At 41.7% G+C, this 18,974-nt stretch overlaps 1 protein-coding gene across 2 annotated transcripts in view; it reads right to left on the reverse strand.

Annotated features, from left to right (window-relative positions):
• The window catches only part of EPC2 (enhancer of polycomb homolog 2), a 41,486-nt gene that overhangs the window by 14,475 nt on the left and 8,037 nt on the right, over positions 1-18,974 (reverse strand). For both annotated transcript variants that reach the window (XM_030454592.1, XM_030454591.1), the window contains exons 2-8: positions 11,339-11,498; positions 4,818-4,963; positions 3,671-3,877; positions 2,782-2,930; positions 2,365-2,497; positions 1,097-1,288; positions 745-834 (exon numbers count right to left, since the gene is read on the reverse strand). In XM_030454592.1, coding sequence (XP_030310452.1) covers positions 745-834; positions 1,097-1,288; positions 2,365-2,497; positions 2,782-2,930; positions 3,671-3,877; positions 4,818-4,963; positions 11,339-11,498 — 1,077 coding nt within the window. The remainder of the gene's footprint in view (positions 1-744; positions 835-1,096; positions 1,289-2,364; positions 2,498-2,781; positions 2,931-3,670; positions 3,878-4,817; positions 4,964-11,338; positions 11,499-18,974) is intronic.

Here is an 18,974-nt window from a genome sequence, read left to right on the forward strand (position 1 = left end):
CTAAACAGCCTACCTAGGGACTACACGACTTCTCTGTAAGTGGCTTTAAAGGCTACACAAGTACACAGCTCTTTTCTCAGGTAACTTCATTCTTCCCATGGGAAGCAAGCAAAGACAAACCAAACTTTTCCTGGCCCTCTGCAGCCAGAGGTCCGAGCTTGCTATCAGCTTGCTGTCTAAAAGAAAGTGCCTGGTCAAAAATCTCACTGTGAGTGGTTCTGAGCTGAAGACAGGACATCAATAACTAACTTTGCTCATTGTTCCAACTGAAAACTAAAGTTTTTTCAATATATCTACAGTTTGCCCTTATTCAAAAGAATTTTTTTATTTAACTATGTGGAAAAAAAACCCTCAACAGATGAAACACCTCTGCTTCAACAGCAGCCTCCATTCAATGCCTCAGTAGGTTGTCTCAGCAGAGAGAGAACTGGGACAACTGGTACCTAATGAGCTCTAAAGCTGGGAAGAAATGACATGCTAGGAACTGTGGGGGACAAAAAAATTCCTCCTTAACAGTGGCTGAATTGGTCTGCAGGGTATACGACCTCTAGGTAATCATGCAGGAAGAGTACAATGAGGAAAATCTGTGTAGAAAGTCAAAATTACTCTGGCTTCACCAAATTACCAAAGCTTTGGTGGTAAAAGTGGGAAGAGAAGACATTTGATGTCAGTACTAATTATAGCCAAAATTTTAAAAACCAAAACTTAATTGAAGCCACCCAATTCAACAGCAGATATTCTTACAGCATAATACTGGCATCCTGCTCTTCTCCTGAAAGCACAAGGTCCATCAGGATCATTTTCTTCTTCTGCTTCTGACACTGGTGAGGGTACCTAGAACAAAGCAAAGGCATTTGTCCAACTGCCACATTTACATAAAACAATTAATTAGCCAAGCTTATATTTATATAACATGCCACACTGATATATTAAATGCACGTTTCTCAGAAGCACAGCTTAGGAAAACAGAACAAAGTAGCCATTTATACAAGTATCTCTCACAGATCTCCCTGTCCAGCAGAGCTATTCCCCGTTTCAAAGCCAGAGAGCCCAAATCAGGCAACTGAGATTTCTGCTTTTGTAACAGAGTATTTACCTGTGGGAACTCATCTTCATCTGAGCTGTGGAAGTCATACTGTTTGATATCACTCTTGTTGATAACAGGCAAGGGCTCAGCAGAGGGCTGTTGAGGAGTCACTACACACTCTAGTTTAGGTTTCTTCAGGTATTTCTTCTTTTGCCGTACGACGTCTGACACCTCCTCCTTTAGAGATGAATGATGAGGATGCTGGTTGGGAAAAACAAAACAGAAAAAAAAAAAAAAGATTTAACCTTGCTTCTTCTCCTGCCTTCAAGACATGACTGCTGATCTGCCCAAGCCTCTCAACATGAAGCATCTGCAGACTATGTCAGACACATAATGCAAAATGTATTAAAAGTATTTAAAAAACCAGAATTTTATCTGTGATTGTCTTTACAGGTATTTACTAATAAAAAACCTGAAAGCTTTCAGGTCATATGAGGTTATATCGGAGAGGCTCCATGCTTTGCACTACTCTCAGTATACTGTAACTGGAAATCCTATTCCAACTCTTCTGAAATCTGTTTTCTGTGGCACTCTCAGCTGTCTGAACTGCTCAGGTATGTTCAAAAGAGACTGGAGTAATTTGTGTTTCACGTTTCTCAGTTTACACTTTTTGAGATGATATTATTCCTTTTTGCTATTTAAGATTTTGTTAATCTGAACCCTCTGCAGGAAGAAACCCCATGAATATTACACTGTTAACTTGAACACAAATGCTATTAAGCTGAAAAGCTTTTCAATTAAAAAGAAGATCACTCCACTTTGCAAAATTCTCAGTGGCACCTAAAAGTGAGTAGTTTTGAAAAACTGTTACAATTTACCCTAAATTTACCAGTAAGTGTGTGACTGAAACCAACTCCAGCAGCAGAGCTCAGCTCCACAACTGGGGCTGAAAACCTCAAGGCTTTCCACAGCCCTTGCACAAGGGCCAGGGCTGGGGGTTTGCATTCAGCCCCGTGACCACTAGGTGCCGTGGGTGCTAAATACAAATTTCACAAGGTCTGCAGCTCTCCAGCCTCACATCCAAGCACCTCATAACCACAAGGAGTTCAGGTTATTTCTCAAAATGATGCCTCAACTCGAAATCATCTGTATTTTCTTGTCCTGTCATCAGAACATCAGGTCTTATCCTTTTTCTATACTGTACTCAGCTTGGGGTAATGATGACATTAGAAGGGCTTGCAGTGAAAGGTTCTGTTTTGGTTCTGGGTTTGGGTTTTTTTGTTTGTTTTAAACACCTGACCAGCTAGTATTTAGACTGTCAGGAAAAAAAATCTCACCTTAACTTTACATTCTTGACTTTTGTGATGATTTCCATTATGAAGAGTGGATGGAGTTGTGCTCATCTCTTTTTCAGGTCTATTAAGCTTCACTTCATTGAGGATTTCACCTCCATAGTCACCCAAGTGGTACCTAAAAAAAAAAAAAAACAAAAAACCAACCCACAATTAAAAATGTCATACTTTATTTCCACTAGGAAATAACTGAAAAACATCAAACAGGCAAACTGTCAGCAGAAAACCCTTCTACTTTAGCTCCTGAAGTTTATGGTGCTTCAGCATTCAGCCATCCATGTGTACAGGAGACCTGGATCCACACAGAAATAAATTCCAGAAGGGGTTTCCAAACCTCTTTGATGACAATTAAACCCTTGGCATTACAAATTACTTCTCACAGATATAAATTTGCAATTTTACCTTTTCTCAACAACTTCTAATGTTAAATGCAACAGCTCTCGTTTTGTTTTCTCTCTCCTCTTAATCATCTCCAGAATTGTTATGGCTCTGCTAAACTCTCTTCTTAGTTTCAACATCTTCTCATAGGATGCTTCGTCATTCTTTCGATTCTGTGGAAAGGTTGAACAGATTTGAAGTCAAAAGCAAAACCTGTGATGCATGAATAGCAAAAGAAGTCACAGAATGCTGCTGCCAGTGAGAATCTTCCAAGTAACACTTGGAAGAAACTCTTTCTAAAGCATAACTCAGTTGTTGGATACAGCCACAAACCCCAACTTCTAAGACTAAACTTCTCAGCCATTTCTCTGCTCAGATTCCATACCAACCCCATGGAAGTTTGTCAGAACAAGGAATTCAAGACTTCCTAACCTCCTTTTCCCACCTTGACTCTGCACACAGTAAGGCTGTATACCTGTGTGTACAAAGTAAAACACTGAGCACTTACAGACTTCCCAGTTCAAACTGATTCATGCTTCAAAGACAGACCCTGAACTACTCACTCCCTGGCAAATGGAAGATCATTTTTCCCTTTCACAAAGGAGAATTTTGTGGTCCCACAGCTGCTTGTTTGTGTGCCAAGACCTATAAATCTCCCTTTGAGTTTCAGCTTTCTAGAAAACTGACAGACTTTAAATTATCTGCAAGAACTGGTGGATTGATTCTAGGTTGACTTCATCATTCAGCAGGTTTGAAATTTATCTGTGTGTCCAATATAGCAACAATTAACAGAGACAATCAGAGCAGTGACTGTCCTGACTACAGGACAGATCCTGGATAGGAATAATTTTGACTCCTATCACTGCAGGCTTTTAAAATGACCAATTTCAAAGAGTGAAGTTTCATGCATTACCTTTCTGGTCTGCATCTTCTCAGTTCTCCTCCTGAAGGCCACGTAAGGGTCGTTGTTGGTGGAACCATCCCTCTTCTCCTGTTTGATTTGGGGGATGAGAGACGGGCCCCTGCAATTCTTACGTTTTCTTACCCAGTAGTCATACACAGCCTTTATCAGGTAGTCATCCTCATTTAGCAGCAGTTTAGCTTCCTGAAGTGTTACAAGCTGAAAGAGAGAATCCAAATGGTGCAGTTGAGACAGGGGTGGGGTGAGGTGCAGGGAGAAAGTCACTGCATGTTCACACCTCTTGGACACTTGCTAAAGCAGCTTGATTCTTTCCTAGCACAGGAGAGAAAAGGGAGGAAAAAAACCTGATCTAAACTGAAGCCACTACTTAAGCCACTCCTTGGTTTCCCTAAGTTGAAAAATGTAACACCCAACTTTTCTGAACCACATCATCATCTTTCAAAAGCTGTTGTATGATAGTCTAGAACTTCATCAATTTTTCATAACATCTGAAAACACTGTTCAAAGGAGTTCCAAGCACAGGATATAAATAACTTACTACATGCTGCAGATCATGACTTTGTATCACTTTGACTATTTTTTCCCTTGAAAGAAGTTTTACTGTTTAGCCATTATGAGCACACAATTCCTTGCAGTTTAAGTTTGATTCCCATAAAGATATTTTACTGTAGTAAATACATTCTGTAGTAAACGAGTTTGGGTTTTTTTCCCCCAAAAATAGTTACTTTGGGAAGTATGTGCTTGCTTCCAAAGCATGGAAACCAGCCCCTGATTCTAAACTGGAGTGTAAAACTTTCTTGTACCTGTGCAGTTTTGATTCTCATGTACCTTTATACCCAGAACCATCACCACAAGCTACTCCATATCAACACAGGTAGATGTTGTAAATTGTCCTAGCACACTGTGATTAAATTAGAAATTATAATTTAAAAACAACTCCCCCCAAAAGCTCTCTCCTCACCTATTTTAAGTGACCAGTATTGGCAGTAAGAGACAGCAATGTAACTTCTGCATAACCACACAACCACTTGCCGTAATAGTAGGAAATAAAACAAGTTGAAAAACACACAAAGCTGGAACCACCCCACCAGAAAACTAAGAAATCAACAAGCTGTCACCTCTCAGCACAGCACAGTACCTGACTAGAGCTGGCTTTTTCAAGCCTGTCAACCATTATTTCAAACTGCAGTGGTTTGATTTCCATCTTCCGATTGAGTCTGTTCAGTAAAGTTTCATCCTCAGAGTCCATATCATAATCTGGCTGTTCATTGTCCAGATTAAAAGCTGAAAGATAAAAATACACATGCAAACATCCATAAAAATTGACAGTTTGGTAAGTAACATTGTATGGAAATACACCAGTGTGCATCTGAGTTAACAATGATCTGATAAAATTTCAGACTCAGAAATCTCTCCCTTTATACTAAAAAGTTTCCCTGTGTGACAGCTGCAAGAGAGTAAACAGAAGTTGCTTGGCTTTGATTTCTCATATAAGGGGATAAAGAAGTTTCACTTTAAGTGGCTTCAAGGGGTGGCATGAAAAGAGCTTGAGCTTCAAAAATTAACATAAAGGCACAGAAACCTCAGTGTATCTTTGCAAAACATGACCAAAAATGCTTGATAATGCTGCTATAATACAGCTCCTCCAGAGTATCACTGTTAGTTTAACAATTAACATAATCTACAATCAAAACCCAGACTTGGAAAAAAAGCACTGACACTGAAGTTCTAATATCATTTCAACTGCTCAATGTTAAATATTTCAACAAATCTAGAGTCTTACAGTACTTCATAGGCTAAATTTCTTCCCATAACTGTGCAGCTACTGTAAAAATGCTCAACCCATCCTATGGGAATTGGTAGTTTCTTCAAAAACGTGGAACCTGAATATTCCTCCATACTCTCCCATTGGTGAGTTCTTGCCTTCACAGCCAAGCTCATGTCTTTACTACAGATTTCACTGATTCCCATGCTTAGACCAAGTTGCTACTAAAGGAAGTCATTCAGATAACATAGCAGAAACTGATTATATCAACAAGCATAAACAACTTCCATACAACAGCAAGAATTCTCAATATGAAACATTAATCATATCTAATAAAACTTGGAGGTGAAACACCAACTGTAACACTCCAAATAATTCAAGCCACAAGTCACTGTACCAAGAGCAGGGAAGGCTCATTAGAGCAGATTCTTTTCTCACCAGACAAACAGGGTGGTTGTCTTTATGCTCTTAACTCATGGCTGTACCTAAGCACTGACTTGAATAAAACCTCCACTACTTCCCACTGTGCTTCCAGAGGACCTTAACTCAAAATCTTGAAAGAGAAGGGAAGACCAGGAGAAAAAAAAAACCAAAAAACCCCACACTAAATAAAGCTTTAAAGCAAATGGTAGTATTTTCTCTCCAATGGTCTGACCATCAACCAAAAGGGAATAAGCAGCTCATTCTTGCCATATCTGAGACTAGCCCAAGACCACTCTTTCTGTATTCCAATGAAAAAAATCAATAACAACAGACTGGAACTATGTATTAAGTGGAATTACTAGAAGCCAAACAGCCAGTGGCAGGTCAAGTATCACTGAACTATCTGCCAAGTGTCAGTGCTGGACTCAGTGAAACCAGTCTGCTACAAACCATCTTCAGGTCCTGTAACCTCTGCTCCAACTTCTGAGTGACCCCAGCAGAGCCCCCTGGGAGCACCAGGTGTTGCCATCAGCCACATAATGACATGGGGGGGACTGTCCCACCTGAGCTGTGGCCCTCACACTCCTTAACTCCACTCAAAACTCCTCAGAGCTCTTCCAGGAAACTTCTGCTCCTCTGGAAGGATGCCCAGTGCTGCACTTCCCCTCTGCTATGATCTGGAATTCAATGACCTCTTAAACCATAAAGTGCAAGCTTCCCCCATGCTAAGATCAGAGCCTACAAAACTACTGCAGTCCACTATAAAATCACATTCAAATAATTCTGCTTTCCCATCATGTTGGAAGAGTGACTTTAAATAAAGTCTCTCCAAGAACAGGTGTTTAACCACATTCTCAGAGATGAGGTGAAAATGCAGTGAAATCCACTGAAGTCCAGGACAGGCACTGCCTCTTTACCCTCATCTTGCATAAAAACACCAGCCTGCCATAGGTACTTCAGTAATCTCCTGTGAACAGAGTGTTTCAAGTTGATTTTTCTAAACCAGGGTGTCAGCAGGAGGATCCCTGGGACAGAAAAGATGCGATGCTGTTCACCCACACACTGAGCAACACCTGCAAACCTGCCTTCAATCCACACTGAGAAAGGAAGAGTTCTGGAACCAAGCAGCTTCCTGAGCATAAGAGCCTTCAGAGAAGAGAAGAACCTTCAGTACAAAATCAGACAGGCTCAAGGGAGATGCAAAGAGGAGGAGACACTAGGACTAGCAAGTAGAAAAAACCCACCCAAAAGGCCAAAAGGCCAACAAACAACTTAAAAACCATCCTCAGGGACACATTATGAGTATCAGTGGTGAGAAGGCAACACCTCCATCTCAGGTAGAGCAGACATCACCTAAAGCATCTGAAGTAACCCTATGGTGCAGCTCAGCTGAGAGCAGACAGTCCCTCCCTCTGGCTGCTGTCACCAAGCTGAACCAGTTTGCTGAGTTACCAGTAAGCATCAGGACCAGTTCAAGACACACTGGGGTGTTTGCAACCACAAATGAAACAGGGGAGCAAAGTGCAGCCTCCTCTTCAGGCTTTATATTGGTTGATCTGCCCCAGTGAACCACTGGCTAAAGAACATGTCAAGACCACCTAACTTCATGCATGGTTTTGTCAGCAAATAATTTAGTATAGCAGCTGTCTTAGCAGTCATTTTGAGACTTCATAAATAACCAAGTCCTGAAAATCTGGGAAATGGAAAATAAAATGTAACCATCAAAATAACCCAAGCCCCCAGATTCTCAACTCTACAGAAATACTTTGCCAAATAACCCAGCTGACAAAATATAAGGTATTCAAGATGAGCTTCCTCACAAGTTACAACCACTAAATCTGATTTTCTTATACAAAAAGATACCTGTGCTGCTCTGAGAGCTGCTGCAGCCCTTGCCACATCCCCTGCTTTTCACACCTCCTGGCAATGCCCCTCATGCTGCTGGTCAGGACCTGTAGCTGCCAACACCCCTCACTTTCAGGGACAGGGGGTTCACAGGGAGGCTGCAGGTTAATCAGGGAAGCAATGGAAGCAATCCCTGCAGTCCACCTCCTGTTTCAAGGCAGACAGGAAGGGCACCAAGTCTCAGCAGCTCTGGAAGTGTAGGAGTCTCAGGAAATGCAAGGCTATCACCCTTCCTTTAACTGCTGCTTGCCACCACAAGGAGATAGCAACCCCAAGCTGGCTCACCACAGCTCTGGGACACCTCTGAGAGTGTTCTTCTACCCTGAAGTTTGTCCATCAATGCTCTTTGAAATGTACTCTCAGTGACATCCTTGATCACCAGTTTTCTTCTTTTCCCCAGACTCCAGAAAAGCCATTTTTTATCCTGGAGTTGGCCTGTGGTCTGGCAGCTTGCTGGCTTCAAAAGGCATCACAAGACACAGGTGGTTTATGTTCTGTGTGATGTTCCCATCCATCACCACCTTCTGCTTCTGCCCCTACCATAGCAACACCTGCAACTGTTCAGCCATGCCTGCAAGAATTGGGGAAGAATCAGACAGGGCCCCAAAAAGCCCTGTGCACAGGGGCCTGTGCTACTAGTTAGCATCTTAACAACCCACCCTGCTAGTTCACAACCTCTGTCCCTTCCTCCTGCTAATTCCTGAGAGATTCTTGTGATGATAAGCCTAAGTTTCCAGCTCCAAAACACCCAGATTTCTCCCCATTTCATGTTCTGTACAGTGCCCTGGTGATCCCAGCAGTGGAGCTGACCTCACATGAATCCTCAGAACTTGTTGTTGGCTCCCTGCTAATTGCTGTTGCAAACCCAACATCCTGGTTGACATCCTCTGTCACTTTTCCCACTCCTGATGGCAGTATCTGTCAGAGGGATTTGCTTTGGTTTATTTAAGCTCCCTTAGGAACTGAGTTTATAAAAACAAATTGCATTTCTCTAAGTTAGTAAGTTAAGTTACATTAAATTGGGTCTAACTCAACTAAATAAAGTTTATTTAGCTAACCAAATTAAGGCTGTGGTTCCACAGCCACTTCAAGCTGACACAGACATGAGTTACCACTAAAACCAGTGGTTCCACCAGCCTCCTCCCCAGCAAGCCACAGTCCTACCACCTTGCTTGTGCCAACACCAGCAGCCCTGCAACGAGCCAAGAGACAGAACTGGTAAATACAGAGGTTCACCTAACCAAAAAAATGCAAGGTAAGCTTTCTGCCAGACCACTTCCCTGAGTCAGCTCACCCCAGGAGTGGGCAGTGCTGATCCTGGCCAGCAGATACACCAAAAGAGCACATGGAGATCCCACAGCATGGCAACTACATCCCAAGTAGCACCACAAGCAGGAAACATCACCTCCATCCCAGCACTGCCCTCCTGAACTGGAACACCTCAGGAAGGTCTCAGGCAAATACCTGACCCAGGGGGCTGAACAGATCCTGCTGCAGCAGCCTCTAAAAATGTGGAGCAAACACAAATAAAAAATGTCCAATTCTCAGTTATGTGAAATGCACACACACTTCACTCTCTTGGGGTTTTTTGTTATTTAAAAGTGTTGCTAGAGTTCATACCACACAACTTAATGAAGATTACTTGATCTCCATCTGAACAATCTGTGTTGCTTTTGTTTGGGATCATTACCCTTTCTGTGCACACACAGGTAAACAAGATATACACTAACAATACATTTTTTGGTCTATTCTTAGTGTTTCTGTTAGGGACACTATTTTTCTTTAATCCACTTAGCCAGAATTCTAGCCCAGCTACATGTATACTAAACAGTATACTTACTCTCTTTTGTTACACATGAATAACTTGGGAATCACCTGTGTTACTCAAACTACAAACATTCTTGGAAAATTATTAAGCATATTGGAACAGAGTAATTCAAGGCCTTTATTTTATATTCAGTTCAAAGCCACCCAGGTTGGTGGCAACCAATCATTATTCATGAATTCCACATCTCACAAAGAAATTAACTCTTCCCTGCTTGGGACTACTGATCTAAAGAAAACAATTATACTGGAAAAATTAAAAATATTAAAACCCTTGGCTACCAGATGAACAGCAAAACATGATTTGATAGAAGTAAGCACCAGTAAGTGTGGATTACACTATATTGCTTCTTGGCATCTATCAGTTTACATGACTTCCCTGGCCAAAATAAGTATTCTTGCTCTTTGTGTTTTTAGCATTAAACCAGAATTTCTAAGCAGATTATGTAGCACAAAGCTGCCTTGTATCACACCTACTCCAACCAGAATATGTGGGAAAAATTGCCTTGGAACAGTATCTGGTGTTTATCTTCAGCTCAAATACCTTCTGTAATTCTGTCCAGCAAGACTGGGAGTCTCAACAAGAAAGAACATTTTGGTATAATGTACTTAACACTTTTAGACATGTTTATTAACAATATTTACAGTGTTTCTGGCAATATCTAACAAAGGAAAGAACAAAATACATTCCTCATTCAGTAGCCTCACTTCAGTTAACTCAACCTGCCTTGCTTGCAGGTTTGTTTCTTCTATCAGGAAGAGAAATACTTGATTAAGTGTTTCCTTGAGCTCATTTCTCAGATTAGCAGGATGATCTCTACTGTCTCACAAAATATCTTGAGTAGGGTTGTTTTCAAAAATGAGGAAAACTTTCCTCAGAAGAGCCCCAGGACTGAACTTGTGCTTTTCCACTGAGGATAACAAGCCACAGCAATGACTGAGGCAGAGCTTTTGATACAAAGGGAGCTGCTGGGGGATGTTCAAGACATAAAATGACCCCCCAGGACCACACCCTGCAAAGGACAAACATGGTTTGTCCTGAACTATAAATGTGTGTCACTTATCAACAGAATAGCAGTTTAAAAAACAGTTAAAATTAATTGAGACCACTGTAATTAACTGCAGCTTTAGAGTAATTAATTAAATCTTTAAAGACAAAGAAGCTAAAGTCATGCAAAGAATACTTCCTTTTATTTGTAATAAATTCTGAACTCACTGGAAAAAGGGAACTCTACAGTTTTAGCAAAATGCAGAGAAAACCAGCCCAGAATACAGCCATGCTATAGTGAACAGTTTGAACTCCACTGTTAACACAGTTGAAACTGACCCTTCAAGAACTCCACTACCAGCAGAAGGAAGGCTGATTTCACTACAAAATCCCTTCTCTTTTAGTGATTTCCACTTATACAGAACTTCTGACTTCACAGCCATTCCAGACTCATCCAATGAGCTGAACCATTCCACCTACTGGCTGAGCAGCAGGCAGGATAAGGCTTCCCAGCTCCTCTACATGGACAGAGTACCAGCACAGAGCCCAGAAACAAACACTGCAGAAAAACCCACACATTTACCTTTAATTCTTCCAGAACTTGACAGGAGCAACTAGAATCTGAATATACAAACCCCCCTTGGATTTCTGAGTCTTCCCCTTTTCTCAATATTGCAGCAACTTTGTTCTTAAGGTTGTTACTCAAATAAAGAGAGGTGAGGAACCACAACAAGAGCAACATTTGTTAACTTACGTTGAATGTGAATGAACTGCTTTGGTTGCTTAAACTCTCCTTTATACAAACGATTGTAATAGTTGACATTGCTCTCTGCTTCAGGGACTGGGATAACCATGCTCTCTTTCTTTTCTCTGAAAACTTGTTGTGCTGAGATAGCCCGTTGCAAATGATGTTCCTGCAAGAGGAAAAAAAATACAAGTTTGTTAATTCAGGAATCAGCATACAGAAGTGCCTACAGACTCATCTTTTTACTCCTACTCTTTTCCTGGTGGTCAACAAGACACAAAAAAGCTTTACTGTATTTTAGGGCACAGCAAGTTGCTTGCTTCCAGGTTAGTGACAGGAGAAGATGGGCTCCCCATAATTTAGAACACTGTGGGGTTCCCAGCTGCCAGGAACCTTAGAGCACTCCCTTAGAGTGAATGTAAAGTAGGAATACAACCAGCCAGAGAGCCCTCTGCTCAGACAACAGCCCACACCTTCTACCAGGCTGGGAAAAAAAAAATAAAATCAAACATTCAAATCACACAAAATAACCTTAGTAGAAAATCCAGGCTGGTAGAAGGCAAACATCAAAAATTCATGCACGATCAGTGAACAGATGAATAGTTAAGTCCTTTAAAGTCTTATAGGCAACAGATTCAAATCAAAAGAATAGCTAATTTCATCATTCCTGTCTACCCAGCAATTCTTTGGCTTCCTTTCTTCAGAAGTACAGCTGGTAAAGAGCACCAGGAAGAGCAGTCCTCACAGAGCAACACTTGAAAGGCACAGACTCCCTCAACAGGTACCAACAGGACAGGAGGCAATCACTCCACAATCATTCCAAGCAAATCACAGATCACAAGAAATGTCTTAACTTACAAAGATTTTTTTTTTCTCACACATAATTTTATTAGCTAAATCAGTGTAAGTCATCTACTGCTGCAAGTCAACACTAACCTGTGCCTTATCTCTCACAGGTTTCTCACAACTATTTAAACCCTCATAAAAATATCCCCAAAAAGTTCTGTTGGGAGATGCTGCCTTCTTTGTGTCCAGTGAAGTGGGAGCCTTCACCAGGATGAGATCTTAACTTTCCCAAGTGAATGGCAGTGGTGGTTTCAGGCCTGAGTTCTCCATCAGGTTAAATCAAACATAAAACAAGCTAACTGCAGCCTCCTGGCAGATGAACTGCTGGGCTCCAGCAGAACCAGGAGCCTGAAAGCTTCATTCTCCTTTCACCATTTCTCCCCAGCACAAAGTTCTTGCCTCCAGCTCCCAAAATTTGAGGGGAGGGAAGAGGACTTTGCAGATTATCAATCAGGAATGGAAGCTCAGCTGTCACAGGGCTATGCAACCCCACCTTGCCCATCCCAGGGGCTTCAGGTTATCCTCCAGCCATTCCCAACTACCTGACTGCTGGAAGGAGTATTGGTTCTGAGCATTAAAAAAAACCAAACAGAGAACACCAAAAGCTTTGCTCCTCTGCCTCTGTGATTTTCTGGACTACCCCTCCCCAGGATTAACACCAGAGAGTCTCCAGCTTCAGGAGAGGGCAAGGATCAACACCACCAAGAGAGGAATCAGCCAACTGGTACCTGGGCTGCAGTGCAGTCTGGCAGGCAGAGATTTTTGTGCTACACACTTGGGTAAATTCTCTCAAGAAGAGGATTCCTTCCTCTTTAATTCTGTGAAACATTATTTTAGAACAGGGTAGAGAATGAAAGCAAATCTTTAACAACATGCAAATCCTAGTTGATAAATTACACCCTCTCGAATAGGAAGATCTTGCAGAATGGGAAATAATGCAATTTCTGCAAAATGAGAATATAACAGACCAGTGCCTGCAAGAGCAGCTTTGGGAATCTCCTGTAGCAGATGAAGCAACATTAAAATCAAACTATCAGGCTCCCAAGTGAATGCTATTAGAATTAAGACAAGCATGCAATCAAATATCTGGTGTGATCTGCTTGAGTTACTACATACTGAGTAAATCTGTCACTCCACCATTAAAATGTGGCTTGGAGAGCTTCACAGCGCTGAGTAAGTAATTTCACTACAATAAAAATGCTTTCATTACTGTGTTGCTTTCAACTGATGTCCCCAGAGTCATCTCCTAACAGTTAACAACACAGCAATGCTGTCAGGAAGGACTTGTGGAGGTCATCTGTCCATCTTGCAGATGATTATCTCCAAGGCTCAGCCATGACTTTTTCAAGCCCTGAAAACCTCCACTTTTCACAGCCCCTCCAGGAAACCATTTCAGGGATCTGTTAACTCTCTTTTTGCCAGAAGTCACAAGAGCAGCTCCCTCATCCCCTCCTCAGGGTAGCTACAGCCCAAGCTTTCAGCCATTCCAGCAGAACACTGACAGATTATTTTCCAGCCCATTATTTTCTGAACATCTTTGAGCACTCCAGGACCAGCCCTCCCCACTGATGGATGGAGGAGCATAACAACTTCTTCCTCTGGTAGCCACACTCCTCCTAACATAGCCCAGGCCTTACCCACAGGGTGTGAGCACAAGCCAACCACCCACCCAGCCCTTCCTTTCCCCCAGAGGCACTTCTCTGGGTTAGCATTCCACCCCAGGTACAGAACTTGGGCACTTCTCCCAGCCAAACTTCACCAAGCTTCAGCTGGGCCAGTCCTCAGCTTCCTCAGGGATCACACACTGAGGGATGCTCCACTGTTGGGAAGATCTAAGATCACAGCTAACTTGCTGAAGATGCCCTCTGTGCACAGCTGACCAAGAAAAGCTGTCCCACTGACATCCCCCCAAATTAAACAAACCCAGACCCTCCCCTAGGAAGAAATTAAATAACTTGTAGAAAAGCTACACTGGTCCACGCTGGTAAGAAATGGAAAAATAAGGTTTAACTTTTTTTTTTTTTTTTTAAAGTAGTGAAGAATGACACAGAGCAACTAAAATTGAAACCATCTTTTGGCTCCACAGCCTATTAAACAGTGCAGACAAGTAATTCAGATTCTCAGGTGTTGTAATACTGTTCCCAAGGAAAATCTGACAATAGGTGTTAGTACTCACTTTACTATAAAAAGCCTTCAAGCATAACACAGCTTTCAGGCAGAAAGTGTTCCTGTCACCCATCAAACAGCAGAGCTTCAGAGACAAGATAGCTCTGTAATTTTTAAAACTGTGGGGGATCCCAAATCTTTGAGAAGAAAAAGAGAATTTAATGCTGAAACACTGCTGTCTAAACAAACTCTGAAGACTTTTCCATGAGTTGCTCTAATTAAATGGTTTTACTCAACTTGAAAAAGCATTTTAAAAAACAGATTTAGTGATATACCCAGTACACCTTTTTGTCTGGTTTTCACCTTTTCTGATGGTTTTGAAAGACAAAACACCCTATTTTAACTTGCACTTTGTTCTGAAGCAGCAGGATAAAAAGGACCATATGCAAAATAGCTGAACATTAGAGGATACAATGATAGCCAACAGCACATGCTGCCATGGGAATAAAAAGGAGCACTTGTCAAAGAGTTATGACCCACTAATTCCTTCAAAAGTACAGCCAAACCTTTTTCACCAGCACGACAAATTTCAAACAAATACAAGTGAGACAGAAGAAATATCAGCCAACAACCTAACAGAATTAGGAAGACCTAAATGTTTAGTGTCTGTAATATTGCTGCTTTAGCATATTTATGCATTAGAACAAAACAAGTCCTCCAAGTGCCAGATCCATCTCTCTGGATGCCCCTGCAAGTACCTTCACAGTACCATAGCCACAGTGACAACAGTTTACAGCAAACTGCTCAGGTCCCTGAGCTTTACCCAACCCAAATGTTTTCCTGGGTGCAGACAGCCTGTCCTGCCAAGGTGAATCCTGGGGGGAGCTCCCTGCACCCCCCAGTCTCACACCCCCCTGGGAAGCTCCCATCCCAGCTTCCAACAGGGCTGAGAGAGTAACCACCAGCTTTAGTCCCACATGAGACTTGGAATCACACCTCTGAACACATCTGAGACACTGCCAGCCTTGCTTTCATTTCTCCTCCACAAGGAAAATAAAAAAAACAACCTAAAAGCACTGCACACATTCTGAGCCAGGCTCCAAGCCCCAGTCAGAGCCAGGCACCTTTGCTGCTATGTCCTTTCAACCCCAAAATCCTACAAGTTTCATTTTCTTTATAAATTTTCTGCCTGGGAGCTTCCTCACTACAAGTTCAACAATAGTAGTAAGTCAAGAGGTAATATTCTCCCAGAAATCATTTTGGTTAAGCTTTAAGGGAGCAGTGATGGCTCCTGAACACCATTTTTATCCACCCCAACTGGATTTCCCAAGGTGCTCCCTCACCAGGGAGTCAACATCTTGACATTTAGATGTTATTCAGACTTCAGAAAACAAAACATAACCTGTTATGTTATGCTTAGCTGTTAAAATCAACTCTTTTTACAAAATAGATGGCTTTAACTCCATAGCACTCCACTGTAAGTATGATGGGAGGGAAAAGTGAACTTATTAACAGCTTTATCTCCTCAAAATCAGCTATTTCTAGGCCACCCAGAGCCAGCCTTCCACTCTACCCAAAATCAAGAGCTGAATGAAAGCTAAAAAGCCAAGGAAAACACACTAAAGCCTAAAGGTGTGATTTGACATTACATTCAAATTGGGAAACAAATTAATTGACATTTTTCTAGAGATTCTATTTGTTTAACATTACATTCAAATGGGAAACACAACTGAACTGACAATTTTCTATCTGACAGGCAGACTCAAGACCAAAACCTCCAGCATTTTAATATGAAACATGCACACTCATCTTCCAAACTCTCAAGCACAGCTACAAACACCTGCTGACAACACTGCCAGAAAAGGGTGTTCCAGCTCAAAAGCTCCTTTGATCAAAAGCCTCTTCCCCTTTCTAAAGCCACAGCCCATTTATTTACTTCCCCTTTGTAAAAAAAAAAAAAACAAAACCAAAACCAGGGCTAGGAGTGTGCAAAGATTTGGGGTTTATTTATAAAGACTTCCATTGCAGAACTGATCCATTCAGTACAGAGATCTGTGGTGTCTCCTCAGAAGGCTCTATTGGTTATGAAGTGATGCAGGGAGCTGGGAAACCAGCAAAAACTGAGGTGAACCCAACCAGAGCAAAGAAAGCTGCTTTGTGGGACTGAACTCCTCTCAGTTTCCCTCTGGGGTTTGAGACCCCAGGGCAGGAAGCTCAAGAAAACCCAGAAGGAGAAGGTGCAAGGCCTTTTGTACCCCTGGGATGGACACATGGAACCACCTCTCATTGTCACTTTTGCCCATGTTTTTCCAGTAAGATCTCATCCATCCTCTTTTTAAAAAGGAAAGAAAATACCCTTCAGACCCACTTGCCACACACTTGCCTTATGTGCTGCTATTCTGAAGTCCTTCTGCTATTTCAGGAGTAAACCAAGATGTCAACAGAAAAAAAAAAAAGCAAACCAACCCTAAAGGAACCTTTTCTGTCACTTTCTTCCCTTTTCCACTTCTGAAACAATTGTAATTTCACAAAGCAAGTGCTATCTAAAAACCCAAGACAATCCATTCTCTGAGTCCTTTACATACAAATCACCTCATTACAGACAAATCACCTGAATGTTATCTCAAGAATGCTGATGCAGGCTGAAAGAAGACAACAGAAGGGCCACCAGAAACACCTAGCTCAGCCCAGCATCCTTGGGTGGCACTTTGTGTCTGGGCTGCTAAGTCTATAGTGTGTATAAATGAAGAAAAATCCAGCTTGGAAAAAAAAAAAAAAACCACCTTAATTTTCTCTCTGCAGTCTGACTAAAGGCAATTTAAGCACTAGGAGGTGACTACAGACAAGCTAAGAAATCAGAGTTGAAATTAGCCCATGAGGTACTGATGGGGGCACGGGGGACATGAGGTGACCAGAGAATGCAGCAGGCATTTTCTTTAGTTAAACCTTGCAGCAGAAAAGAAAACAAAAAAGGAGAAAAAAAGAACAAAACAAAACCTAAACCAACCCAAAATTGTTAGTTTTTGCAAAAAAGCAAGCAATGAAATTGTCACCTCATGGAATAGTGGACATGAAACAAGAGACATCCCAAATATGAGCCTACAGAGTGGGCTCTGTATGAAAACATGAGCAATCTTTCATTCCTGTAATACTGAATACCCTACTGATATTCTTATCAATAATGACTGTTTGCTATTTATACACAAATATAATTAAGAAAAAAATTGTCACTCTCTAGGAAACATCAAAACTCCCAACCACTAGAGGACTGTATTTAAAAGCCAGTAAACAAGTTTCCAGTCTGCCAAAACATGAATATAAATTATGAAAAACAAAATTATTGTTTTAACAATGAACTGAACTATTACAAATTTCTTTTAGAAGGGCTGAGTATGGTACTTTATATCCAAAGTATATTCCCTGAAAAGCAGGACCTTTTTCCCCTCAAGATGCCTTCAATGACTTTAAGAGCAACCTGTTAAAATTCTGTAACATTTAGTCAAAACACAAAGTTGTCCTGACCAGCTCTTTGTGATAATCTGTCATCATTCCCCAGGCAGCAAACACAACCCTACACAGAAAGTGGTTAACAAATTAAATCTGAGGAATTCCTTTTTATTAGTGCTCTCATTTCCATAACTTGATTGTCCCAAGCCAGACCAGCCAGGATGCAGAGTTCCACACCTACAGATGTACATGGTCTTATTTTTCATGGCATCAACCCCAAACTGTGGCTGAGATCCCACACCTGGTTTTCCCCTTTCTCACAAACACCATTACACACAGCATCTCAACTCCAGTTGGATTTCTGGCTCCTCACCCCAAAACCTTCAGGTGACCCCGAGTCACAGCACTGTGCTCCTCCTGCAGAAGAGAGGAGGAAGAGTCACCAGGAGGGAAGGCTGGGGAAATTCTCTACCAGAAGCTGATCCCAGCATCCCATGGGATGTGCTTCCCACACAAGGACCTGAGGAAAGCAGAGCAGAGATTTGCATCACCCAGCAACTCCCTAACAACCCCCACTGGTCCCAGCACACAACTCCACTTGAAGCTCAAGTGGCTCAGAGATCTCTCTGGTATTTGTACCCAAGAAATTGTGTTGCCTTCATAAGGATCTGGGGTTTGTGTGAACCATCAGTCCTCACTCCTGTCACACAGGATAAGGGTTGGTGCCCATCAGGAGCCTCAGGGCTGGTTACAACACTCCAAGAGGTGTGAACATGCATGGCTGCTTCAATCAAACAAATACCTACACTAAAATCAGGTTCTGTGCTGAAAGCAGCACAGGAATGAAGCTCCCAAAACTCTGAGCTCCAAACGGGCCCTTTCATTTCATCTTCATCAGCAATGAAAATTCCCTGGAAGGTTTCAGGTGTAACTTTTACACTTGAGAACAAGGTGCCCACAGAACCTCTCTTCCTGCACTTTGCATTTAACCTTCTGACTGGTTGGCAACATTTTATTTCCAGGAGCAACATCCAAAGTCATTATTAAAAATTTTTATTTAGCTTTACTTATTTTTACACCACTACCAAGGAATTTGTGTAACTGAGTTTTTGTCCTCACCAAAGTGATAAAAACTGGAGTGCTGAAGACCTGACTAAACAAGCAGAAATCCATCATATTATAGTAAAAACAAAAGATACCAGAGAATGATGCTAAAGTTAGGACAGCTTGGTTTAAAATATATGTA

Source organism: Calypte anna, chromosome 7 (assembly GCF_003957555.1).
Source record: "Calypte anna isolate BGI_N300 chromosome 7, bCalAnn1_v1.p, whole genome shotgun sequence".
Lineage (NCBI taxonomy): Eukaryota > Metazoa > Chordata > Aves > Apodiformes > Trochilidae > Calypte > Calypte anna.